The sequence below is a fragment of the Trachymyrmex cornetzi genome, unplaced genomic scaffold (assembly GCF_001594075.2).
Source record: "Trachymyrmex cornetzi isolate Tcor2-1 unplaced genomic scaffold, Tcor1.1 scaffold24, whole genome shotgun sequence".
Lineage (NCBI taxonomy): Eukaryota > Metazoa > Arthropoda > Insecta > Hymenoptera > Formicidae > Trachymyrmex > Trachymyrmex cornetzi.
This window is the reverse complement of record NW_017297060.1, coordinates 466524-494522: the sequence shown is the minus strand read 5'-3', so window position 1 is coordinate 494522 and position 27999 is coordinate 466524. Positions and strand designations below refer to the sequence as shown.

The 27999-nt window shown below is 34.8% G+C and overlaps 1 protein-coding gene across 2 annotated transcripts; it reads right to left on the bottom strand.

The window, feature by feature from the left end:
- Window positions 1-666: 666 nt before the first annotated feature.
- Window positions 667-25555, bottom strand: cv-2 (crosveinless 2-secreting protein). Of its 2 annotated transcripts, none has more exons than XM_018507561.1 (12): window positions 25345-25555; window positions 18810-18950; window positions 11342-11427; window positions 8479-8578; window positions 7607-7783; window positions 6856-7038; window positions 5705-5964; window positions 4485-4644; window positions 4226-4413; window positions 3415-3812; window positions 1886-3022; window positions 667-1281 (listed from the first exon to the last, which is right to left on the bottom strand). In XM_018507561.1, the coding sequence occupies exons 2-11, from the start codon at window positions 18907-18909 to the stop codon at window positions 2767-2769; spliced, it is 1908 nt and encodes a 635-aa protein (XP_018363063.1). In that variant the 5' UTR covers window positions 18910-18950; window positions 25345-25555; the 3' UTR covers window positions 667-1281; window positions 1886-2766. The 2 variants fall into 2 exon arrangements, with proteins under 2 accessions (XP_018363063.1, XP_018363064.1); XM_018507562.1 differs by having other exon boundaries at window positions 667-1264.
- Between the last annotated feature and the right edge of the window lie 2444 nt (window positions 25556-27999).

The window sequence follows — 27999 nt, the reverse complement described above, 5'->3', positions numbered from 1 at the left end:
TGTAAAACGGTGGATCTACGATGAGATCAGAGATCTATGGCACCACGGATCTAGAAATAGAACATATTTGTGAAACCACGATTCATGAGTGCAAGCGCAATTCGTGTGTGTGTGTGTGTGAATCTAAATTTATTATATACAGATCCCAAGAGAACGATCGCGGAATTATGAATCAAAAGATTTATGAATTGAAGGAGCAACGTATCTAAAAATCCATTTTAGATGTGCGATTTACGGATAAATCTCCGAATTTAATTGGGGTTCAAAGATCTCAGAAAGAGAAAGAGAGTTTGAGAAACCGCAGATCTATGATTCATCAGATAAATTCGACGATTCATTGAACTGCGGATGCGGAGACCCGCAAAAAAGATACGAACACAGATATACGAATACAAGATTCGGTAGAGACACAGATCTGTGGATTCAAAGACCTTCGAGTCCACACATATTTATATGTGTACACATACATATACATATAATCGATCGATTGCGTTAAACTGGGATGTACATGCTATGCCGCGAGCCTGCTCATCGGCCGAAATACTGCACGGTGTTCCGAAACATTACAAGACATCTGCTGCTAATTGCTAAAGTCCTCACGAATTCAAGCATATCGGTTTCGTTTTATCAAGTGCTAAAAGTACTTACGCACATGTATATCTTTTGTTCAATAGAGCTCTACTTCTGCGTTTGTTCGAGTGATCGTAAACAAGCCTCTCTCAATGAAGTCCATATACAATTCATAAGGCAGCATTTACAGTTATTAAAAAATGCCAATAATTATGAGATTACAATACAATATAATGACACTACATATTGTCAATTACGGTATCTCACATCAATTTTTTTTTGTTCAATAATAATCCAATATCCCATGAGGGACGATCTTAAAACTAGATAAGTCGTTCTTGATTTACAAATAATATGCGCGACCTGCATTGACATAAAATTCAGGATTAAATTACACCAAGTTAGAGCTAAATATTAGTTTTACTTTTTGTGCTTCACTCTGTGCGACACAAGATTATCCATTTTCCGATATTTGCACTACTCTAGCTTGACTCGCAATGCTTCCTCTCGGATCTACGGGATTTCGCGTGAAATCGTGACGCACACATACACACATGTGAGATCCATGTTCCGGACGTCATGGCTGCGTACTTGTGCTGCTGTGACCCACGTGAGATTTCCGTACGAATGAGCGCGAAATCGCCGCCGCTCCGCGTCGACGAACAGTCGCTACTAGAGGCACTCGAGTCAGAGTCTGACTGAAAAAATTCACTATAAAAATAAAAAAATAATGAAATGTAAGAAAGATTTGTTAAAAATAATGGTTATAGGTCGATAATTTATAAATAGCAATCTATGCTAATTTTTGGGAACATAAAACTGAATTAAATAAGTATTTTTATTTGAAAATGTGGAAAAATATTGATTTTGCGCGTAAGAGCAATCTAATCTCTACAAAGTTTGTGTAAAAAAAGATTCATAAAAAAAATATTTGTAAATTCTAAATCCATTTATAATTTTTAAAGATATTACAATAATGGAAAAAATATATTTCGTATTTTAAAGAACATATCTTTTGTGTGTGATATGAGTTGTATTATAAAAGTAAACCAAAAAAAAATATAAACTAAAATTAAACTTTTCATCTTTTCTAAAAAAATGTAATCCTGGAATTAGTGTGCAACTTACAAATCAAATTTTCATTTGACAATAAAAAGATCTTTTTTGTATAATATTTTATAATTATTCGTGTAATCGTTATATGAATATAAAACTTGATTCTTTTCTTGTCAAACCTGTGAAAGAGTATTACTCCGGCTCGAGTGCGTCCCTAGTTACTACTTGACGTTATTAACACGGGGGCACAGGAACTTACCGTTAATGCATATTGATACGAAGTGGTGACTAGTAGATTCTCGCCGAGCACTCCGCCGCGTCCGGTCTGCGCGCTCTCGCAGACAGAAGGAGCTCTTGGGAATAGAAAGATAACATCGCGAAGAATGTCGAAGAGGAGACGTAAGCTGGTAGCTTGCAAAGTCAAGAAAAAATTTTCAACTATTTTATGCTTCATCATTGTTAACAGTTACATACGTCGTTTGTCGTAATATAATACCACGATTATTCCGACGGCTTGTCAGTCAATATACGTATAGTCGTTCGTATTACATTTGCAGCGCAAGCAGCGAAACATTTTCTACCGCATTAACAGTCTATTGCCGTTTCTCATTATAGACGGCAGACTTATAAGTGCCGCGTGCATTACGTTGCTCCACGAATAAATAAGCATTTATGAATACTTATTTCACATTAATCCCTCGCAGTATATGTCGTAGGATAACTACTAAGAAAAGTGCCACGTTCTTTGTGCTATTCGCTTACTGAGTATTTAATCGGAAGCTTCATCTTCTTCAATAGAAAATTCGATTTTAGGAACCGATTCCGAATTCCAGAAAAAATTTTATTTTTCTTTAACTATTTTACACACGTGTTTTGGAGTGTCATATAGGTCTATGTACAGAACAAATGCGCATTAATTCTAGATGTCTTCCAGCATCGTGTCTCTTCTTCATTATTCGCGTATACTAAAATGTTACCTTAGAAAGGAAAAAGGAAGAAGAGGAATGGGATCATATATAGAGTTGATTTCTCTCTAAATGCATGCAGAATGTATATCAAGTTTGATACGGCCGTTCTCGCTGCACGTCTTCCGAGATAGAGTTTTTAAAGGCCGGACGCGGCGGTGGACAAAGTGCGCGATTAATGTAAACGGCGAGCGAAATTCGTCGAACTTATTGACTGGTCCCAAACGGTTCGACATCTCGTGGCTTTCCGCCAGTGTGGCAGCGGGATGTCGAGACGCTTACATTCGTGCGCGTATGCCACGAAGGACTCGCAATAGCAGTGCTGGGTAGGGCACTCACACATATCTTGAAGGCAGGCTTTGTAGTACATCGCCGGATTCACCTTCTTGTGGCACGGATAAAAGATCTGTGACTTTAGTCGATTACATAATCTGCAATCACAGAAAATTGTAATGGAAGGCGTTTATCTTGAAATGGATATAGAATGAATTTTGGAAACATTAGCGATTGTTATTACAAAACGACATGCGACAAATAAAATAATAAAAGAGAAAAAAATAATTGCCGGAAATAATACTATGATTGTGATTTAATTAAAAATTAATTTGATAGAGAAATATGTGTGTTGCTGACAATTATCAACAATAAGACTATACTTTTTATAAAATATTACGTAAATATCATTATTAAGAATTTTAGAATATTAGAGAAATTAATTTACAATTTGTAGCTTACATAAAATAATTGATGTAATGAAAATATATTTATTTCACTTTTGAAAGATATTAATAAGGAAATAAACAAGATTATATAAATAAAATACCGCTGATCTTTTCTTTCTCGACAACGTCTCTGCCTGGTGTTATTTCCAAATTTCGTTCGAGGGCATGTCTTCTTGGCACCACCCACGGCCCAAGATTGACCAAACTGCTGCGGATCCTGAACCACTCGTCCATGTCGCGCAGTAAAGTCATCTTTGATTTGAGAATTGAAGTTACCACAAAGACCGCATAGTTGACCCCTATACGACGAAGGCACAGACACTTCGAGAAAGCTGATACCATCCCAATGAACCTTGATCCCGATCCGCGTATTGACAATCACACTATCGTCTGTACGATTGATGTCCAGTTGGTTAGCAACGCGATAAGGAACGTCTACCTTCTTCCCGTTTACTTTCACTCTCATTTTTTGACCAAGATTCACTTTCAAATCACCGATCTGCAACATGATCGCACGGGACGTTAATAGAACGAAAAAGGTTTTTTTTCATTTTATTTGACGTAATTCTTTTCGAGTAGAGCAAGAAAACCACACCTCAGAGAAGACTTTTTTTTAGCAACCTTATTAATCTAATTATTAAGCCAGTTCATCAATCAAAATCTATAGCCTCATTTGTAAAATAATTGAAAAATTATCTTTTAAAGAACGTTGAAAACATTAATTTTAAATACTATGCATGCGAACAAGTGATATGATATTATTCGATAAAATTCGAATGCGATAATGATACTTTGTATCATTTTCTTAGTTTTCTTTAAAAATTAGCTTCAGCCTATTCAGTTCAAGGAAGCGAGGTTTAAATTTATTTCGTGCTATAATTTACATTAAAATTTCCATATAACTTAATATACCTTTATGGCGATAGTTTTGGTCCACGCTGAAAATTTCGTTTTCCTGGCATCATTGGTTACCCGTATGCTGAATGTGTGAGAAAAACAATCGGTAACTAGTTGGTACTTGCACGCTCCCTTGAAGCTGTAGAATTTCCCGTCGAACGTACGATAGTGTGGGTCTCCAAAAACTGTGCAAACTCCGTCACCTGGAAGAATTAATAATTTTAATATCTTAACTGAGTACTAATCCTGTGAGGTATAACACGATAAAACTTACGTTCTACACATCGCGGACAGCATTGGCCTTCCGGATGTTCCAATTTAGAATTTGGCGGGCAACGAAAGTTAATCGGCGAACACTGAGGCATTGCGCAGCGCACTTTACCCTGTTTACAGGTGCATGTCTTGCAGGAATCCAGCTTCCAATTTTCGCCATCCTGCCTAGGACAAAAAAGGTCGTTTAAATGACCATGAAACAGCAACGAATACGAAATAAAAGTATCTCACGAGAAGATATTTTCGCAACGAAATTGATTTTTTACATAACTCTTTAAAGTGATACGTATATACATATTTATCAATGTTTTTATAGAAACATATTTTTGATAAATAGATATCAGATTCTTATGCAATTTCATATTTTTTAAAAAAGCAGATTGGAAAATAGAAATTTGTTTCGTTAAAAGAGTATTCTAAAAATGCATATTTATTAGTGCATATTATACATATTTGCATATTTGTGCAAATTTACACATTTTGTGCATGCTGCAAAAAATATCTGCATAAAAATCCGATATCTATTGATAAATATTAATTTATTCAACTAGGGCCTGTTTTAAAGAAAATTGTTTAAACTTTCAAAGTATTGTTATAAAATAACCATATAACCATAAAAAATTATGTACGTTGTAAATCGGAAAGTTCTCGGACTAACCTTAAAAAATTCGACATAGAGCACAGTACCGCATCACTTTCCACATGTCGATTACTCAAATTCATAATTATAATAATATTTACAATATTGATATTATAATTTATAATTATGAAATTTATGATTATATAATTTCTAATATTTATATTATATACGTAATCGCGCGTTTTCAAGCCTTTCATGTTTTAACAATAGGAAAAAATAATTGTCGATGCAGAAGTGCTATTATCTTTGATAGACAAAGTAAAAATTAGTATAAATTCAATCCGATTTCATCCCGATTTTGTTTTTTTTTCTTTTTATTTTAAAGTGGTGCCAGCTTAATATAGCAGTGCTATGGATTTTTTTTCGAAATAGCACGTAGTACAAAATTATTTTGAATGATATAATTTAATACAAAAGAAGTACTAAATATCCAAAGATCCGATTTGATTTTGCTAACTTGATTCTGCTATAGCTTAATAAAGGTTATTCGATAATGCTCTAGTTCAGTTTGTCATTTCGCAATTAGGTTGCTCACGCGACGGATAAGATTGCATGACGATGAATAAAAGCGTGATACTCGCCACATAAGTTCTTCCACCATAAGAGCAAGAAGCCGTGATCTCCTCGACGAGCGAGCATTGCGGGCAACAGCGGTTGATTAGGGTCATCTGATGTTCTCTGGGACATTCCAGTACCGGACAGGTCTCCCTTATACAAGAGATCGCCGAATTGACGCAGGTGCAGCGCGTACAGTGATCCACGTAAAATTCACTACCCGAGGTATATAAATGCGTGCCGAGCATGCACGCGCCTTTCGGAGGTGAGAAAAATCTTGCACTGCCTGTGTGATAGAAGTGGTGTTCTTACTCTTTTAACTTGAATATGTGCTAATGATCGCGTTACAAGCAAAATGTTTTCTGAATCGTTCCCTTGTCATGCTTGTCAATTACGCGAATTATTTTCTCACGTATAACTGTATATCTAATGTTATCTACAGTCCAATGAGATATACAAATAGGTGTTTGCAGGTGTTTGTAATAATATTTGTAAATTTTATGTTAATTTTATGTAATATTTTTTAATTTATGCAATCTTAACGCTACCATTTGTATTTTTATTCGATGTAATTATCGCGATATATTTCATACTTTGCATTATACTTTAATGCAGAATTTGAAAGTTGCAGGGAGACATATATAATCAAATGGCAGCGCGTATTCTTGGATGGCTAGATGACAATCGTAATATTACGTGTCGCTGGTTTTTGCGCAATTGCGACATTGGAAAATAATCAGATTCGTATAAAACCGGTTCGCGCCTCTGGTATTGTAAGAGAGATCGAAATGACCTATAAATTCAAAGTGACTTTAATTGTTTGTGCAATTGCTTAGAAAATGTTCCTTTTGAAAAATGTTAAAGTAAATCTCCGATCGTTATTAATTTAATCCCTCGGCATTGAAATGCTTACGCAATAAATAAGTAATCTTATATTAATATTATATCTATATAATTAGCGGCTTGTATGTCATAAGAAAAGAGAATAACGTGTTATTACCGTTATCTAAATTAAAAATATATGCAAATAAAAATAAGGAAGTGAATAATAATAATGAACTGACTTCCTTTTCTTAAGCACAATTTTTGGAGGTCATTATTTTAGAGAAAGATCATTTCTTTTCTTTTCGGAGCAGAAGCACATTCATCTTAATGAAAATTATTTAACTTCTTTCACCTCGACAATGAGGACAGCATTCCCCAGATATATCGACGATCCTCGTTGAAGGACAATTAAGCGTCGGACAGGCTTGCTTCGCACAGGTGAGATGTCCCTTGTTGCATTTGCAGGTCACGCAGGGGTCTTCCGTCGTTGTCACCGACCTATCCTCCGTCACCTTCTGTCCATTTACTAAACAACCTATAAAATATGAATCTTAGCTTCTTTTTCAGTATTCGGGAATAAAATTGTGTTTTTGGCTGACACAGAATATTAATTTATACGAAACACATATGTATCAATGTGGAAAGAGGCACGATATACATATATATTTTTCTTTTTCTTTAGACTAACGTAACCACATAAATTTAACACGACGTTCTCATAAGATTTCGCATCGTACAAATAATACAACTGCGACTTTTTTGTATATAGAAAAAGATCGCGGTTGTATTATTTGTACGATGCGAAATTTTCGCATCGTACAAATGTCGTGTTAAATTTATGTGGTTACATTATTCTAAAGAAAAAGAGAAATAGAATATTACAGCGTACGTGTTATCGTCCGTTCGTTTTTCGTCGGGCAGAAGCGGCGCTGTAATTTTCAATCATTATCGTTCTCCCCTCGTTATATCAGCGGAACATTCCAGTTTTAATTGCGCGGCGGGCAATCAGAAGATCGTGAGAAATATTTGTGAGATTGGCGTAGGTAATTAGTAGTAGCAGCAACATCAAAGCGCGCAAAAAAAAGAAGAAAAAAGTTACGCACCTTCGCATATAGGACAACACTGGCCAGATGGGGCCGCTTTCGGATGAGAACAGGGCGTGTAACACCGTAGTCGTGATTCAGTGATGACGCCCGCTTTACAGGTGAATATTAGACAGGGGTCGTTTTCTTCCGTCCATTCCGTGTCCGATGCGTGATATACGCCGTTCTGCATGCACCCTGCGATGTAAAAGCGACCAAGTCTTCTAAGTACAATCATTTACACGCGAAATCGCACATCAAATATACATATGCTGTCGACTTAAAAGTTAGACAAGACTATTATTTGCGTACTTCAAAAATAACATATTCGAATAAAATTTGGATGTTCAGAGACAGCAAATTATTAGGACGATATAAGCTTAATTTTTTAATTACTGTAGAAATACCTACTTATATCTTATCTTTTTCAAGTAAAACTACAAACAATATTACATTTTATCTCTCATGTTTCGTTATTTATTTTAATATTTTTTGGCGTAGGTGCTTTATACACTTTTCGGTCGGATTTTGCTTTCGGCAGGCGGCAAGTAAACTTACGTCACCATTAGCATAATTAATAGTAGACGATAACAAAGACCATGCATCTGTCAGCTACATTTCGTAAACAGAGACAGCCACGAGAGACTGTGACGTTAAAGTTCTTCGGGTTTATCATCATGTCGGCAAACAGAAGTGTCTTTGTGCCCCGGGAACAATGCTCCGCCGGCCGAGCATTCCGCGAGTTTTCGCTTTTCCTTCTTACCGCCACCGACATATTCTCCCTCTCCCTTTCCATCTTTTTCTTTTCCATTCCGGTTGTGGCGCGGGTAAACCCGAGCCAATTAGAATGATTAGGATAATTAGACGAATTAGCGGATGGACAGGTATTCTACCTGTGCATTTGTGGCAGCATTCGTCGTCGCGCGGGTCCAGCAACGCATAGCAACCTTCGATGTTCGGACACTGTTGTTTCAAACACTCCACGAATCCATTCTGGAAAGAAAGAGGCGAAAATTTATTTCTCTTGCGTATGGACGGGATGTTATTCAAAAGTCATGCACTTTCTATCGGCTTTTCTTAATGTGCTTCAAGAAAATGTCAACTTCTGAGATAGCTGTAGACTTATATATAAGAGAAAAGTTTTGACCTATTTTTATAATCTTAAAGAAAAAGAATATCTATTTTGCCATAAATATAATTTATTATATACTGCTGGAATATAATTCGTTGTACTATCCGCAGTTTAATAGATTCAAAGATGATGACTTGCTGAAATTACTAATTATTCACGAGGTTTCGAAAAAGATAATGTCGTTAGATTTTAACACGAAAAAAATCACAAGAAAAGAATGGGAATACCCTAAATAAAACATATTATGAATCGGAAATTTGATTTGCAATTGAGTCACACAGCGGCGACAGCGAAATTCCGGCTTGATTTTTTTATCGCCCGTCTTGTTCCGACTTCTCGTCCACGTCCACATTATCGCGTTCCAGTAATTATTTCTCCAGTTTCGTTATCGGGTTCTATAATTAAGTCTTTACGAATTTATCTTCTGTCAGAATTACGTAAACTAATTTAAACGTGGGTCTGACGGTCATCTATAGTACATACGTACTAGACGCGCGGACCTAATTACACGTGCCGCGAAAAAAAGATCTCTGCTTTTTAGGCTCCCTTGTCTAACTGATATTTTTACGCAACTTGCCTGAAATTAATTAATCATTTTCATAATAAACATGCGGGGAGATAAAAACAAGTAATATACCAAAACTATCATAGATAAAGAGAAAAAACAAAGCTCTGTAGAGAAAAAGTATATCAATTATATGTATAAAAATTAAAATCAAGCAAACATTCGATTTTTACTTCATTATTAAATTCTTTTGACATTTCCTCATAATTGCATATTACTGCAATCACATGTACTTTTGTGCTTTGTATTTGTACTTTTTTTATATTAACTAAATGTTAATTAAATTGTGAATTTTACTTTCGTTAGTAGCCAGTATAATAGGAATACTTTTGATAAAGGAATAAATAAGTACATTAATTACTGCAATAATAAATAAGAATGGAATAATTTCATAAACAAGAATAATTAAACAATTAAGAAATTAATAAATCTTTGCGATAGGAATGTAAATAAATAAACGCGCAAAACATTCATCTAGCTAACTAAACGTTCGTTCGCTCGGGCGATTTATGATCGCGTTTCATTAATCGTGAATGATTGATCGCGGTCGACCGGCTTCGGCGCAACAAACAAATAATTATGTCACACATTGCATCGCCGTCAGCATGCCGCTCGTCGCAGTAGCAACAGCAGCAGCGGTAACACAGCAGCAGCGGTAGCAACGGCGGCGGCAGCAGCGGGGCGAAAACAAGAAGCCTCATCTCGGTCGGCCACGAGTCGACGAGTCAATGAACCAAACGCGCAGATAAATCGCCGCGGTCGCGCTAAGATCATTCGCGATGCAGTCGGTGCGTCGGGAGATGATCGAGGCTACGGCGGCGGCCGGCGCGTCATAAGATGCACGCGCGTGCGTGCGTGCGTGCGTGCGTGGTGCGCGCGCGCGCGCTGCGCAACCGCGAATCGATTGCATCGAACGGATCTATGTGGAAATTCCTCTCTTTGACCTCCCGAACCAGGCCAAGCTACTTTAACCCCTTTAATCGTTCCGTCACCACATGGCGTTGCCTCGTCGTGTCTGATAACAACACAATCTATGAACTGGACTATGAAAATGGTCACGCAGCTTTCCACGTCTCTCAACTTCCCTCGCGGTTTCTTCGCTCTCTTCTCATTCCCCACCCCTTTCCTCTCTTTAAAAGAAGAATCGCCGTATCGGACGGACCACCAGACGGACTTTTTCGCGATTCCCGCTAGTCTTATCAACGCGTCACTCGATGTACGTGTTTCTGGTCTGCTACTCTCCTGTTGCGTTTGCATTCCTTTTTCGCATTGAAACACTTCGTCACGTTACAATATTATGATATGTATGACATCTCAGTATTCTTCGTCGAGTTCGATATCGATTTTTAATGAAAGTTTTGTAGATTATGTGTATAATATCTCAACTCTTAAATTGCTCAATCACGTATTATAGAGTTTGATTTATTATATGGATTGTATTATGTACTTCTACTGGTTCCATTTTCAACTCGTCGAGTTCGATATCGATTTTTAATGAAAGTTTTGTAGATTATGTGTATAATATCTCAACTCTACTTCTACTGGTTCCATTTTCAATTAGAGTTCCATTTAATCCAACCAGACATTTTCTTATGTCTAGTGTATCAACTTTCCGAGTGATAACACTATCTCCAAATTCTTTGGAGTGGAATCTCACTCTAAAGAGTGAAAATTGAGTCAATCTTGAAAAAGAGTGGCTCGATTTTCTTAGGAGTGAGATTTCACTCTTCAGAGTAATAAGATTCTCTAACCCTCAGATTCACAACTCACGGTTAATTCTTAACCGAGATTCAACTTATTTCTCATCTCCTTCCAATCCTAGCATTAAAAAAAAATCAGGAATAAGTTAAACCTCGGTTAAGAGTTAACCATGAGTTGTGAAACAGGGCCTAAAAGTTTTAGAAAGTACATATTTTGATTGACAATTAAACCAACCATAAAATCTTTCCCCGTTAAGTTTCCGTAAGGTTAAGTTTATTCATCCATACGCATAATTTATTCAATTGTAATTTCCTGTGTTATTAGGTGCCAATTAGTTATTCGGATACGCGCGGTTTACCTTGCAAATGCAGCGGAAGCAGCTTGTGTTCAGGATCTTATCGACGGTGATATCTTCTCCCTCGATGTCGCAGGTCTCTCGGCTTCCTGTAATCGAACAGAAACAATTGTAGTGAAAAGAATGAATAAGCAGAATACATATGCTCGCGCGTGATATCGGTTGTGTATCACGCCGCAATATCCCGGTAGTCCAATAGCGCGATAGAGACGCTGTAATCACAATGCAGCATTCCAATCGACCTTCGTATATATGCTAGAAGCTTCCTCATTCCTTCATACACGTCGTACGTGAGCCGAGCGCTCAAAGATTTACTATATTACATTTTGGATAGTGATCGTGTACGATGGACATAGATCGCTTTCAATAATCGTTCCTAGTAACGTTTTATGAGACTCAATCGCTGAATTAATATGAAGTACTGAAATGCCTTCGAAATTGCGAACAAACAGCGAAATACAGCTTTCTCCATAATTAAATCGCTACTGGAATAAAATTATGTCTTTACACGTTAAACTAATTTTAGATAGCTTGATAGTTTTATCCGATAACTTTTCTATTCGATAATTTTTTGTAGATGTGAAATCATGCGAGGAACATATTTCGCAAATATTTTTTAACTTAAGATGATTGAGATAAATTCTTTTGGCAAATTAGCTTTCTATTTTTTTTTTACTTTATTTTTTCTCGCTCCCGTATTATTGCCCTATAAAAAAAAATTAAACGCGACAACATCGTGAACGTACCTTAGGACGTACCCCAGTCGTTAAATTGTCCATTTCCCAGCGAAAATCATGTCGCGCTCCGCTGCTAGGTCGACGAAGTCGCCATCACCAACGTCCCTCCCGGTTCCCTCGCGCACGTATTCCTGCACACTTTAAGCAACTTTTCTGTAAAACTCCAGTCATTTCTCGCGATTATCTCTCTCTCTCTCTCTCTTTTCTCTCTTTATTTATTACTCTCAAAGCATAATCCACCGAACCGTTAAATTTTGTAACCAAGTAACGCTTATTCTCTATTTTTGAATTTCCATTCGGATATGTACGAGAGAGTGCGTGATTAATTTTTTTTTATTATTACTGTTTTTGGCTTTTTTTATCTATTTTTTTAATTATTTATTCAGACGACATATCACATTCTATATATAGAGCAGAATAAAATATCGCCTTTGTTACTTTTCTTTTTATCTCTTCTTCTCATTCGTCCTCCTAATGGAGACAATAAGTTTGGCGTTTTTCCCTTCGAGAAAGCGCTTTGTGTACTCCGTCACTGCTCTCAGAGATTTAACGCGTTGTGCACTTTTCGAGGCGAATTCGTATCGTCAATCCCTTCGGCTCATTTAGATGTACATATATCTCTTCACGAAAAATCTCACGAGAGAGGATCAATTATTTGCTTTATGGACAATCGATTGCAAGATTTTTAAATACTGCCACTCTCTATCGGAAATATTTAAGATCCATATTTTTATAATACATGTGACTAAATTGTCCAATTCTAAAATTTGTCTTATTTTATTGAGTTTAAAAAGATTACATCAATATTTCTATTTTATAACATCGAAAAAAATGTTCAAAAAAATATTCACAGTAAAATAGTTTGAAAGAAATCATAATAAGTCACAATAAAATTGAATATGTGTACAGCATCTTAAAATCAATGAAAATATTTCTACGAAATGCATAAGAGAAAAAAATAAATAAAAGTACTTATTTTCAATTAATTTATAAATTGATTTAAAAAGTCGCTATTGAACGAAAAAATATTATATGATAATAATTTCCTTACTTCTTTATCGAGAAATTAATTTTTAAGTAGTGAAATAAACATAAAAATATTATTACGTAAAAAAGCAAGTAGAAATAAGTGGAAATAAAAAATCAAAATAATAAAAATAAAGGGATATGAGTTTAACTAAATGTTTATTGTTAAATTTTAATAATGAACAATTTCAACAATGAATAACAAACGTTTCGACTTCTATCAAGTCGTTATCTATGTTAAAAAAAAACTATTATTAAAAATTACATACATATATTATAAAGTTATAAAAGCAATGTTTAAATCCTAATCATTACACTATTTTAAAGTAAAATTAATATCAGGTCACACTGACATCGTGTTGAAAAGTTGCCAAAATTTGACAAATATCGCGCAAATGTAAGGCTTCTTTTCATAGAATTCATGTGTAAAACGATCAAATGTGTAATCTTCGCCTATCCTCTCGTCAACCGGAATGAAACTGTGCTTATTCCCTAGTTAAATTTGTCAGTTCTTGACAAATTAACTAGAGAACAAGAACAGGTTCATTCTTTGACAAATTATAGGCGGAGTCCACATATTTAATCGTTTTACATTTGCGCGATATTCGTCAGGTGTTGGAAACTTCTCAACAAGATTTAATGCAATCTAATATTAATTTGAAAATTTCTAAAATAGTGTAATAATTGGGTTTTGTACTTTGCGTTCGTAATATGTATAGTTTGTATCGCATATAATTTTTTCAACATTGATCATGATCTGATAGAAATCGAAACGTTTGTTGTTTGAATTGTTCATTAAAATTTAACAATAAACATCTAACTAGGTTCGTAGATCTTTATTTTTATTATTTTGATTTTTAATCTGTGTGGGTCCTTTTATTGTCTATTCTTTTTAAATGGAAATTAATTATATTCATTTTAATCGGGCAGACTTTCTTAACTTTTCTAGGAACTTCCCGAGAAAATGTTCAAACGTTAACAATCAAAGTGAAAGCCGTTAGTATTGTGATAGTATTGTGACTATTAAATAGTGACTATTAAACACATCATGAGAACTCACAGAAATCACATCGTAAAAGTGGCAGTAGTCAATTAGAGATCGTTCGTTTTCGAAACATTAATACTATTAATTACAATTATCATATTCTTCTGTTGCTTTTGTTAACTATCAGAGAAAAAACTTTGGTATATTACTTTAAAGTGCGCAGGAATGCGTGTATAAGAAAAGTTGGTTGGCGTTCGCGACCGTTTTCTTCTTTCTTTCTTTTTTCCTTTTCACGTATTTGTATATTTCTTTTTTTCATATTCCTACGGTTTATTTCGTCCGTGATTTTTCACGGAAAAGCAGCGAAACGCACGTGCAAACAAATCGCGCGCGAGACATTTGTGCTTGCTACGTAAATTTAAAACAGTTTTGCACTGCAATCTTTTTTTCTCTTAATTATCTTCTCTGATCTTTCCCTATATATTTTTTCTTTTTTTCTTTCTCTTTTCCATCGGTTCTGGATGCTTTCTTCTTTCTTTCTTGTGCTCCTCGAGCTATTTGCACGGTTAAAAACTCGGAGAGCAGTCTGAAGAGAGCGCGCAAAAAGTGGCATGAAACTCATGCTGTTCATTTGTCAGATGCCAATTTTCCGCATGAGATGAACGTAGATGAATTTGTACCATTCGAGGAAATTAATACTTTATTTGTCATGATAATTATACCATAGAAATTACATCATAGAATTATTACATGGAAGTTATAGCCTTCATATACGCAAAAAGAATTTTATTTCTTATTTAATTTATACGTATAAAGGAAGAACAGTGCGAATTAAGTAGAAAATTATCATTCATATAGAAGTGCCATAATTCCCAAGAAGATTAATAGACATCATTAGTATGCATGTCTACGACATGGTAATCAAAGCGTTAAATTGAAATTTAAATAAAATTTCATAATGTATATATGTATATGAAACTAAATTCCTTATACTCATAAGTATACATATAATTCTATATTCACAATTGTAATTATTAAATTAAGAAACTTTAATGATAAAAAGCTTCATGTGATTGAAAATTACTTTTTTTCAGGAACTTGATTTATTGAGAGATTAAGTGTCACTTAAGATTAAGTGTCTTGAAAATTACAACTCAAATAATGTATTACTTTTAAACAATATTAATCTAACATTTTTTTATCTTTTAAATCGTCTAATTTCAATATAATAAGATAATTAAATATAATAAAAATACATGAAAATCTCCCGAGGAAAAATAATGTCAAAAAAAGTATGTATTAAATATTAAAAATTGTCCCCATCATAGCTTAATTTGCATATTAACAATGTTATTCTTTCCTTGACAATTAGTTCTCATTGCCAACTGCGACAGCAGGAAAGCAGAGCAATTGAGAACGCGATGCGTCAACTTGTTTTTAGCATTTGTTTTTTTAAGCTAAAAAAAGCTGTAACATTTAATCCTAAAGATAACACTAAAGAAATTTGACAATCCTAAGGCTTATATCTAAACGTAAAGTTAAATTAAAATAAGGCATATAAACAATTAATCTTTTATTAATCTCCTTACTTGATTCATAAAATTTCGAATTTTGTATTTCATAAAAAAACAAGAAATTTATAATAATAAATTAAGAAACCGATGTATAAATATAAATTATATAGAGAGCAATTTCAATTGCGAACAAGAATCTGTAAGTGCAGACAAACGAAAGATACTTATATATACACTTCTAAGTTTAGGATTAATTATCAGATGAAACGAAGCCGCGCTACGCGTAAATCTAATCGGTTTCGGGCGGCCTAATGATGGGCACTCTCAGTATCATCGGCATTCCGCAACTACAGAGAGAGAGCATATCAAAAGTGTTTATAAAATCGTACTTCGCTCCCGCGACTTCTGCGAAATAGCGCGAATCGGTCACTGATTAGCTCTGGATAGTCAGCGGGAATACAATTTCCTGAAAAACACGTAGCGTCGCTCGTTCTCGATTACGCCTCGCAAAGAGGGACTTGCGCTTCCGCCGATGAATGCGGACAATTTCCGAGATGCACTTAGCCATCGTGCAGTGCGTTGCGGCGTCCTGAAAAAGGACACGGAGGGAAGGGACGAGAGGTGATATTTACGCACTCGTTGCACTCAGCGTAAGTGGCCGTTTAGGTTGAACTTACCGCTCGTTGTTCTGCGCGGATACGGTTACGCCCGATGCAATTTCCGACAAAAATGACGCACGCGCGCAAAAGTACCCAGGATACGGTTACCATCGTAAATTGAACTCTGCCGGACTGACCTCGTGAAATCGACTTTGTTGTCGTTGACCGATATGTTCCACAATACGCACTATTATTGATGAGTGATTGTATGTCAGTCGTCCCGTAAAAGATATTAACGCGAAATCACATTGTAGTTGTATTAGCTGATAATGTGCAAAAATTAGTCGAGCAATTTCTGTTATATGCGATATGTAATCTGTTATGTAATCTGTTATAGAGATTATGTAAAAAAGTTTTATATGATTTTTTAAGAGCTCACTTCAAAAGATATACAAGAGAAGCAGAGATGTAAGAAATTTTTTCTGGTATATAAAATATTTACTTAAATAATTTGCACATAAAAGTTCAAATTTTTTATAAATCATAATTGGTTGCGCGATGAAACCGGCAATAATAGATAGATTAATATACGCACGATTTTTCTAATATGATATATTTGCTGATAATATAAAATAATAACTTCCCAGATAGCACATTATATTCTGAGAATATACTAAAAAGGTCACGTCTGATATTCGTATGATATTCCTATGTCTGCAGCAACATTGTTCGCAGTATATCCTCAGAATATCGAGATAAATTTCCTTAAGAGTGTGTAAGAAATATCTATTAAAAATAATGTTCTTTGCTAACAGAATATTATTTTTAATAAATATCTCTTACACACTCTTAAGAAAAATTTTCGAAATTCATCTCGATATTCTGAGGATATACTGCGAACAATGTTGCTGCGGACACAGGAATATCATACGAATATCAGACGTGATCTTTTTAGTATATTCTCAGAATATTCTCAGAATATAATGCGCTATCTGGGTTACACCTTTATGGTATCAAGATTAAATTTTTTTTATAAAAATTGATTCAAACATTTTCACATGAACTAATTCAACTGCAATGATTATAAAAAATTGGATTGATTTTTTGCATTCACCACAAAAGTAATGTATCCGATACTCCTTCAAAAGTGTCGTTTTGCAATCTTGAATAATTTTGGAAAATACATAATTCTTATGTGCTTCATATATTATGAGTAATCCATGTATTATACTCTTTAGCAGAACTGCCGCAAAGATTAACTGACGTGTAAGATTTTGAAAAAAATAGTCACAAAAATGGTGCATAGTGTTTTAAGAAAAATTTGCACGCGAATTCTCCTGAATAATTTGTCAGTAACGACGGTAACTCGCGTAAACTTACGAACGAACAAAGCATTCTTACGGGACTGCGAGGCAGAGACGGCGACCTGCTCCACTCGCGATGACTCGTACGAGCCGTGAGATTCGACTCGATTCTGGCGCAAATAGAACGGCAGATAATGGAGATAGGCTAAGAATAGAGCATTTAAAAGGCGTAAATGGAGCATGACGGACTCGCGCGCGAGTGCACTGCAAGATAGCAAAGCAGCTGGAATCGGGAATTCGATCGCTTCGTCGGCAATATTCGCGCGCAGCTCTTGTTGAGTCTTGTTCACGTATTCGTATATCGCGGAAGTATCACTCGACACAACTATTACGAAACGCGAACGAAAGCGAGATAAAAACGTAGTTTTACGCCGTCAATCCCGAACACGCGATATTTCTGCTACTTTCTTTCACGATTTCTTTATATCATTCACGTATCAAAAATGATGAGAATATTCGTAATTATTATTAAGAGAATGATAATATTATAAAATAACTACTTTGAGATTATAAATTTAATGTCGATAGAAAGAAAAGAAATTTTTAAGTGATAAACGCCATAGATTAAGGCTCATTAAGGAATAATCATCATCATAAATATAGTAATGTTAAATCTGACTTGCAAAATTTGAATGAAACATATAGCAAGTATGGTTATATAACATAATTATTGTTTTTTTCGCTGAAAAGATATAAACAAATATAATATATGTATAATAGTATTCTCTTCCTTTGAGCTCTTATTAGGATGTAATATATAATGATTTGTATAATTTGTAGCGACAGGATTGTTTCTTAATCAGTAATTAATTTATTAGCGTTCGCACGTAAAGCTCTATCGAAGAATACAATTCTTTTTTCTTCTATTGAAAAGAATAATTTTTACTTTATGGCACATAAATGTTCCAATTTAGGTCCTATAATATATATTTTATAAACATATAAATATTTAAAAGAAATAAAAAACAATAATTTTGATCAAATATATGTTACCTGACATAATACATATTTCAGAATTATTTTAGAACTTTGTCAGAAAGCACTCTTAGTTTTTATTACTTTAATTACTCTTGGAAAACAGCGCGATGGTACTTCTCGCTTATATACTAATTTGAATGCAACCAAACGGCATCGATCGAGCTTCGACGTTGGCACCCTTTTGAGCCCAATCATTAGTCAGCTATCAAAATAACACGCTCGCAATCGTTGCGTGCGTCGCGCGTGCTTCTGCGCTCGTAATACTCACCGATTATACTTTCTGAGGTGGCGTCGCAACGATGTGCCGTCGAAAGGAAGGCCAGGGCCAAAGCCAAAGCCAGTGTCGAAGGTAATCGTGTCAACTCCATGTTTAGATATAACGGATCTCAGACTTTGCCGCGACAATTTGCTGAAAGAACAACAAACAAGATAATCATTAAGCACATGACTTCACGTTTTTATTTTTTCTTTGATCGTGCAATAAAGTTGCAAAACATTTGTACAGATTTATATTTTCAAGACACGAGTCAATGTTTATGTATTACAAGCATGTCTCCGATAGAGATGGTGTCAACTTGAATTTTTGCATACTTTTTAACTAGATAAACACACAGCATTATAATCAATTTGTCGAGTAAAGCAAGAATAATCTTGCTACGCAAAATGCAAGAAGCTTATATTCCGTTTCAATTTATATAAATGTAACTTTTTGAAATGATTCCGAGAGAGATATTAGATAATATTTAAGATATAGTACTCAGTAATGTGTAATACGCACTCTCTCTTCATTTGTTTAGAGAGTTACAGTAGATTTGAAGAAATCGTCGAGTACACTATTAAATTCATTTAATGTGAAATTATACCAATTGAGTTATTTTTAATCATTTGATCATTTCTGTAGGTCTCCACTGCTCCTATTCAATATATATGTCGTTAATTTAACTAAAACAATAAAATTAAACAATTTAACTCAAGAAAATGTGTTAAAAATCCATTTAAATTTAATTTATTATTTACTAAGTGTATAATATGGACAAAAATAAATATATAAAAAGACTCTTGTTCTCAAATAAAAATAAAAATCCAAGTAAAGGGCATATAAGAGTCAATAATCAATAAAACTTAAATATAAAATATAGACATATAATAGTACAATTTCTCGATATCATTCCTCCAAATATCTTAATGATACAACAATAAAATGTCTCGACAATCTAACAATAATTACATGCTTCGGCTTCTTGATCAAGCCATCTTACTATATAATTGCAGTCGCAAACCACAGTAGACGAGTGAAAAGATAAAACCAAGCTATGATAAGTTAAGTTAACGATCTCCGATGGATTGTATGTTGACAGACAGAAATTGTTCCCAAACAGCTGGTCGACTGAATGTTAAAATTTTAATAAAACTGTGAAAATAATATGAAGAAATTGAGAACAATCCAAAATAAAATAATTTTACCAATCGTCATTCAAAATAAAACTCACTGGAGAAGTCACAATGTATGATAAAATGTTAAAACATGTGTCCAATGATGATCAAATACATTCTTTTATGAAAAATGAATCAATCGCATAATTCAGCAAACGAGATGGCCAGACTAACACATGTGAACGTTACAAAAGACAAACCGACTAAACAAAGATTAGCAAAAATCACGCAGTACCGGTGACGCAAAGTTATATACTGTTTATTATTGGTAAATATGATTTGTGAAGGCCTATAGTATATATCCGTCTGTAGATTTAAACTATTTTTCTGTTTTTTTGATATTAATCTTTCAGAAATTAAACGTTTGCGACTGCAATTATAGTAAATCTGAAGATGGCTCGATCAAGAAACCGAAAAGTGTAATTATTGTTAGATCATCGAGACATTTTATTGTTGTACCATCAAGATATTTGGAGGAATGATATCGAGAAATTGTACTATTATATGTCTATATTTTATATTTAAGTTTTATTGATTATTGACTCTTATATGCCCTTTACTTGGATTTTTATTTTTATATAATATAGACGTTAATATGGACGTTGTTTATTTTACAAATAAGTACAGATATGGATGATTTATATTTTGATATACATACAAGTTAAAAATAACAAAATTCAATTCAAGAGAATTGGGTTGCCCCTTCTAACAATGTACATACTGCATATTGTTACCAGTAACATTAATATATAATAGTCTGATGCATTTCCGTGATTTCTATACGTTTAGACGCATAAATTTCCGTGGCGCCATAATGCAACATGGATTATATGCGTCGACACGAGATCATGTTTTTATTTAAAACAGCAAATTGTTTAATCACTCCACAAGTCTTAAAGCACATGCTATTAAATTCGAAAAATTAAGTAGAAGAGAAAGAATGTGTCGAGGGAATCGACTAACACGATCGAAAGGGAGATAACGGAATATGCTCAATTATTCAACACGTTATATGCATACTTTCCAAACGCTTCGAATAAGCCTAACGACTTTTTTGTTTGATTAATAGGATTCTAGCGATCGTGAGGGTAAAAAATTTACGTCAGAGCGATTCTCGCCGTCGCCGATCAGTTCTTAATCGATTACGAAACCAATATTTACGCGTCTATTATATCTTTTGTATGCAACGCGAGTATCGTTACACCCACGACGAAATATCTCTATACCGATGAGGTGACTCGACAAATCTATTAATACGTGCACACACGTATCGTTCGTCGAGGAGGCGCGTACGCGCCATATCGATAGGCACGATCGTAAAAAAAAAAGGAGAAAAAAGATATAACAGTTAACCGACAGGACCAAGAATCGAGAAATTTATGAGTAGATATTCTTTCGATCGGCTGCTTCGAACTCCGGGAATATTCCTGAACGGCATAGCGCTGCGAACGAATAGATTGCGTCAAGTGCGAAGATAAGTATATTAATCAAGCTCAGTTTTAGTTACTAGAGTCGTTTATTTCGAAAGTCGTTTAGGTCAGCTGAGATATTTGAATCGCTATGCAATTCTATGCCGTGTTTTCATCGCATATTTACGATATAATAATATGCGACAAGTTAATGTGGAAAATACCAATGTATTAATTGTATTAATTGTATCGATTGAGAGAAATAAATCTATTTTCAGTCACAGAGAGCGGATCTTACAAAGTGCTTCGATATTTCAGAGTGTGATTTATATCCAATTCTGCAAACCGCACGAAATCTTTCTCCTCGTCGATCTTGAAATCCCAGCTAAGACAATATTTTTCGGAGTAAATTAAATTATTTTTGTTCTTGAGATATCAGACTTAGATTATCAATTTAATATGTGATATTGCTACTTTAGTTCTGTTTATGATTGCGTTTTAAGACTGAAAAAGGCACGCGTTTGCAGAATTGGATACGTTGTATGAGGTCAGTTTTTAAATCCTGCACTCTCTGAACTGCACACGATAATAAGTTAAAGTGAAACAAACATACGTTTTTTTGTTTTTCACTTCAACTTATTGCACCGTGTACACCAATTCAGAGAGTGCAAGAATAAAAAAAAAACAGACCTCTTAATTATTCATTCTGTGTGTAAAATAAAATTTAAATATTAAGATCTGTGTGTAAAATAATATTTAAATATTAACATCTGCTTCGACCGAAAATAAGTTTTTATTTCTTTTAATTGATTTATTCTCATCTAATACTTGAATTGTAATTGTTGATATTAATTGTACTTTTTATTTTCTATCTTTCATCTGTAATTTCATGAAGTGCTACTTACACGAGACATTACTCTCTATTATTTAAAGAAATAAAGACGAGAAATAAAGACGACCCCGTTCCAGAGCGATACTTTTCCCCGACCGTACGTAAATCGTCTACAGAACAAACGTTATTCTTTATTTTTCTCTATCGTGATGCTTGAATAGGAAAGATGATCAACTTCAGAGGGATATTGTCTCCCGATAAATTTCCACGCTCTTCAATCTACAATTCGAAGGAACTTCTGCTCCGCTGTGCATAACGACGCGCATAATGACGCGTCGACACGAGATTGTTTGCAATCATGCAGATTGTTTGCACGAACGAGGCGCGAACAAACAACGCTCGCGCGACGCTTGTTTGCGAAAGGTACGCGAGGGGAGTGCTCTTTCTCGTATCTCGTATCTCGTATCTCGTACTACGTAGTAGGCGGTTTACACGCGGCCGCGGCGGTCTAATCCAAATCGCAGATGTCGGCGATGTAATCACCGGTAATATCCCGCGCGATTACACACGTAAGTTTACACCGTGAAATATGAGCGGAAACCGGGGCTGTGTAAATATTCGAACAATGATACCGTTCGAATAAATTCGACACGAGGATTCCGATTCCAAAATATTTCAACGATCAAGAAATATCGGCTTTTGCACTAATTTATCTATTCAAATATTCGGGTATATATATATTAGGATTTGAACATTCAACATACTGGAATATCGGGTTTCGCACACCAATTCGTATATTCAAATATTCGGTTATATATGTTAGGAATTTAGTAAACTGATCGTAAATGTTAAAAAATGTAATGAACATTGAAGCATTGTAAAATACAAATTACTAATATTCCCTATTAAATGTCTCCTTGATGTCTTTTTGATATTTGTGCATGTGTAAGATATTTCGGTTATTATATTGCTGTGGAAATGAGAAGATAAATTCATGCACCATGCCAATTGTAGACTTATAAAAGACGTAGGTTTCTCGGATATAGGAGAATAACGTGGAAAAATGAGTTGATTTCTTACACGGAATACGGAATAGATAGCAGTATGGAAAATTATGAGAGAATCGCAGTTACCGAGATTATTGCCACAATAGATACTAATTTAGCAATTAGGAATTAGCGTCAATTCTTTCTATGAAAATGGATGCAAAACGTGTACATGTACGTGTACGTTTTGAAACTCGAAATTAGATATTAGATCTTGTTTCATTTAGAATTGTACACTGAGAGAAAAAAAAGAGTTATAATTATCATAATTTAACTATCATTTGGAGTCACTTTTTGGATCAACTATATGTATATTTGTAACTGTTTTAACCATGCAAATATAGTTAATTGTGCTATTACTATAGCCATATTCACTGCTCGAAAATCTTTAGCGGTTTTCTTAACATGTTTTTTAGTCATTACTGTATAAATAATAAGCAAAGTTGAGAAAATAATTATATTCACTATAATTACGATTGCTGAATAAAAATGTTCATTTCTTTTTCCACTTGATATTTTACTATATTAATATTTGAAATTATCATTAATTATAATAAACGTATTAACCATATATACATAAAAGTAAACAGAAAGAGAACTGTACGTATAGCGAACAAATAATTTACCCTCAAGAAAAAAACTGTATAAAGTTTTTGATTAACAGACGTATAGTGAATATATATTTGTGTGCTTTTAAATACTATATATATAATATTGCAGTAGAGTAGAAAAATAAAAAAAAAGCGGAATGTGAATTATGAAAAATTCGTAATATAAAATGTAAGGACAATCTAATCTTTTTATCATTTCCATTATGCGGATTACCCACAGAACGATATAATAATGGTACACAATCGGTAAGCAATTCAGTGATCCAGAATGTTTCGTATGATTATTCGCGTACGGCAGAGGCAGGCAGACAGGTAGTCGTAAAACATCAGCGTGGAAAATTTTCCCAACGCACAACGGCGTGTGCATGAAAGTATATCAAATTCACAAGTGTGTAGCGAGTCTTAAGTGGAACAGCTCTATTATGAGGCGTGATTAATAAATATTCGCACGTCACGCAGGTATAAGAGGCCGGGTTCACCTGATCTATTCGCCACATATGCGTGCACCAATCCGTCGACAATCGCGCCGCCATTGTCATTGATGTGTTTAGCGGCGACAATGTTGGGCAACATTTATCTCAGATGAGAGGAAGAGCGTGTATACTATTTTAAGCGTTTATTCAGGAAGGAAATACGTTTTGGATTGGAAGGTAACGACGCTTGCTCATACAGCCACCACTTGTACTCGTACATGCACTAATATAATTACATTTAAATATAGAAATTATGACTCATCGTGCTTTGCATGTCTTCTTACCGCCACAAGTATCTTTAAAGCTTTTTCGATATCAAATCTCATTTCTCGAATACATTTTTCAATATAATAGTGCGCTAATAGATAAATGTTTTATATATTTTTATCGCTATTTTAGTAAATTTTTACTTCAAGTATTGTTAGACCTAATATATAATAAAATTACGAATTACTATAAAGATAAGCCTTTGATAGCAAATTTGTTTGGACTGCATATTAAAGCCACTGATCTAATCTGAGTGTAAACGTGAAATATTGCAAATATTTCGAATTGTAAAATAGTACAATAAAATGTTGAGGATTTCACAATTTAATCCGTTTTCTATTTATATTAAACACAAATCTCCATATCAGTTTGAATGCGGACTAAGTGCATTCTCTCTCAACTACAGAATTCAGTATGAGAGAGAGTTGTTATTATTATTTTTAAAATATTAAATTTTGAATGTTCTCTTTGTATCAGTTAAACATTTTGTCTTGTATATTTATTCTTTTTGCACTTTCTTTACATCTTCGTTTTCATTAATCATTATGCGCTCTCGAGGAAAATCTATTGTTTTACTCCTTTCGAAAAGAAACAAAGCTCCGATTTATACATGCAAATCTAGCATTTAAATAACAAATATTCTTTAGCACTAAGAAGAAGTCAGCATATGTGTCCGCAATTTTCGCCGTCGTCCTCTTCGCACGTACTATTCAACTATTAATAGTCATTACCACTTTCACTCAGTGCCGTTATTACTGCTCCTCCTCTCCACCATGACCGCCTCCCGGCGACCGTTCTCGTTTTGCTTCGGACTTTAATTAGGATTCCGTCATGACGCGAGCTCCGAGCTCCAGCTGCTTCGAATACGTTTTTTCTGAGCGCATCGCTAATTCGCCGACTAAGCGTTCCGATCGAATCTCGGCAGCGGCGAATAAACTCGTAACAAGCGGCGCTCCAAAGGGAAGTTCTAGGCTCGTTGCACTGTAATACGCTAAATTAGATCGTAAGCATCGCAAAGAGTGAATCCAAAGAAGCGTCCATTAGGCTGACAGTTACCATCGACAAAGTTACTATTTCGATACTGAAAAGTTCAATACTCTTCCCTCCATAGTTTCGTATCAAGACAATTGTATACATTATTTTTGTTATTTATAATTCATCTTATTTTAATAATTTATACCATAATATCTATATATTCATCTGTTCTTTAAATTATACGTTTCAATATTATTTTTATAATATCTATCGTAAGACACAGATATCACGGTTCTAAAATAAATAAAAATATCAATGCTTTTTTTTAAACGGTTATCTTCATCGTCCATACATAACGACGACTAAATTATTCGTCAGGTATGCATTCCGTTATTAGTTGGTCAGGCTTCGCGAGTGAGTAGACAAAATGTCAAGATTTGATTTACGAGGCGGCCCAGAGCGCCAACTCCAGAGAAATTAAGCGCAGCAGCTTGATTAGCCCGGTGAACCATCCGGGAATCTTATAGCCGTCGAAAATCTTCGAAATACGTACGTTTATCAAGGGGCAATTCAAAATTCACGCGATAATATTTGAATGGTAATATCGTGACACGCTTGATACTTACGACGACTACTGTAATTTCGAATTTGATGTCGTGTATAATTCATGCGAATTAAATGCTCGGTCAAGCTAATGAATAACGGTTTCTGACACGTGTTGTCACGACGCAATTGTATACGATGATTATGATCTATGTGATGTAACATGTGCTGAAGCGAAGACAATGTAAAAAAAAAACGCAATTTTACGATGTCCTCTACGTGAAAGCTTTCGTATTAATTGTCAATTGACGTTACTTTGGATGTGTTACAATTAATTTCTCTTGATATTTATAATGACGCGATGAATTGAAAGCCGGATGTTCTTCTGGCACGAGCTGTCGTGTCAATTTGCATATTTTGCTTTTAAAATTGTTTCCATCAGTTTCAAGGAAAGCCACGGTAATTATTATTTTTTTATCGGTAAATGATAAAAATAATATCTTTCTCTATAAGGTGCTAATTGCTGTTAATTAAAACGCTAATTGCACAAATTCTATATCTTTATTATGTTACTATACGTATCACATGTATGGCTAAATTTAAGTGGCATGCAAAATATAAGATAAGAGGTAGGCTAATTAATGTTACCATCTCATGTGCAAAACGTTAGTTTCATTCTTTATTGCGTCTCTTCCAAGCGCAAGGAGGAGTATCCTCCTCCGTGCATCACTTGGGAATCAGCTCTCGGTAGTATAGCACTGCTCTCGCCCTCTCTTCAGCCCTTCACCTTTTTCCTCTTCTGCCACATGCGCCGTTCACGGACACGTGCTCGTGTTTATGTGCCCTCTCTGCTACCTCTCTCTCTCTCTCGCTCGCTCTCTCGTTCTGCATTACGCGTCGTTGCACGATGTGCTCATTTGCGCAAGCGTGCGCGGCACTGTGCAAAAAAAATGCAGTAGCTTGCGCAAAAGCGCGAGCGAATAAGCGAGCGAATAAGCGAGCGAAGGAGCGAGCCTACGGCCACGGGCTGGAGCAGTGCACGTGCATCAGACGCGAACGGATAGGGAACTAGGAGGCGGCAAAGAAGGGGGATCGGCAGGCAGCTCGGTCGCTTGCATTTATGAGAAGTGTATCGCGGTGGAAACACCTGCGGTACCGCGAGGCTGATTTAAATGCATGTCGGGGGATACCGATGCACCGTGATATATACGCGGATCTATAATTCCTAACGACAATTTCGCGCCACGAGACACGATTGTGTCGCGGAAGCACTGGTACAGTTGAAGGGATGGGCGGAATAAGGGCCTAATTATTATATAAAATCTTGGTATTAATAAAAATTAAAATAACTTGCTACTTTTTTATTGTACACAAATGGGTACGATATTAAATGAATTTATGTAATGTCTTTAAGAAGTTACATGTTACGATACTTTTCTATTATGATTAATAATACGTGAAAAAGATAATTACCGGAAAAAAGGCATAAGTAGAATTGTGCCTTTATTCCGCCCATCTCTTCAATTAATGATTCAAAATTATAATAATAATAAATTATTCAAAAGCTCCAATAACAAATAAATTAAGGAGAAATTGCCAATGTGAGTCAACACAAGATATTTTTTGTGAAAGTAATTGTCATACATTAAATACAGCTTAATGATGTTTTTCACTTCTGACAACTTTTTACTGTTGATAACTTTATTTTATTTTATTGGAATGCTTTTATAATTAGTCTATATTATGTTTACACTTGAAGAGGACACAATTATGATGTCGAAACGTCTGTAACGTCATTTTTTAAATATATGACAATTACTTTCACAAAAAACATCATGTATTGATTCACATTGGCAATTTTTCCTTTA

Bases quoted from the DNA above. Each gene is read 5' to 3' on its own strand.
- cv-2 (XM_018507561.1), bottom strand. From the start codon at position 18,909: ATGGAGTTGACACGATTACCTTCGACACTGGCTTTGGCTTTGGCCCTG. The intron at 7,784-8,478 runs GTAGAATACCTG...TTTACATCGCAG, and splicing joins ATGCTGCCACAAATGCACAG to GGTGCATGCAGAACGGCGTA. The intron at 4,414-4,484 runs GTAAGTTTTATC...TAATTCTTCCAG, and splicing joins CTGTCCGCGATGTGTAGAAC to GTGACGGAGTTTGCACAGTT.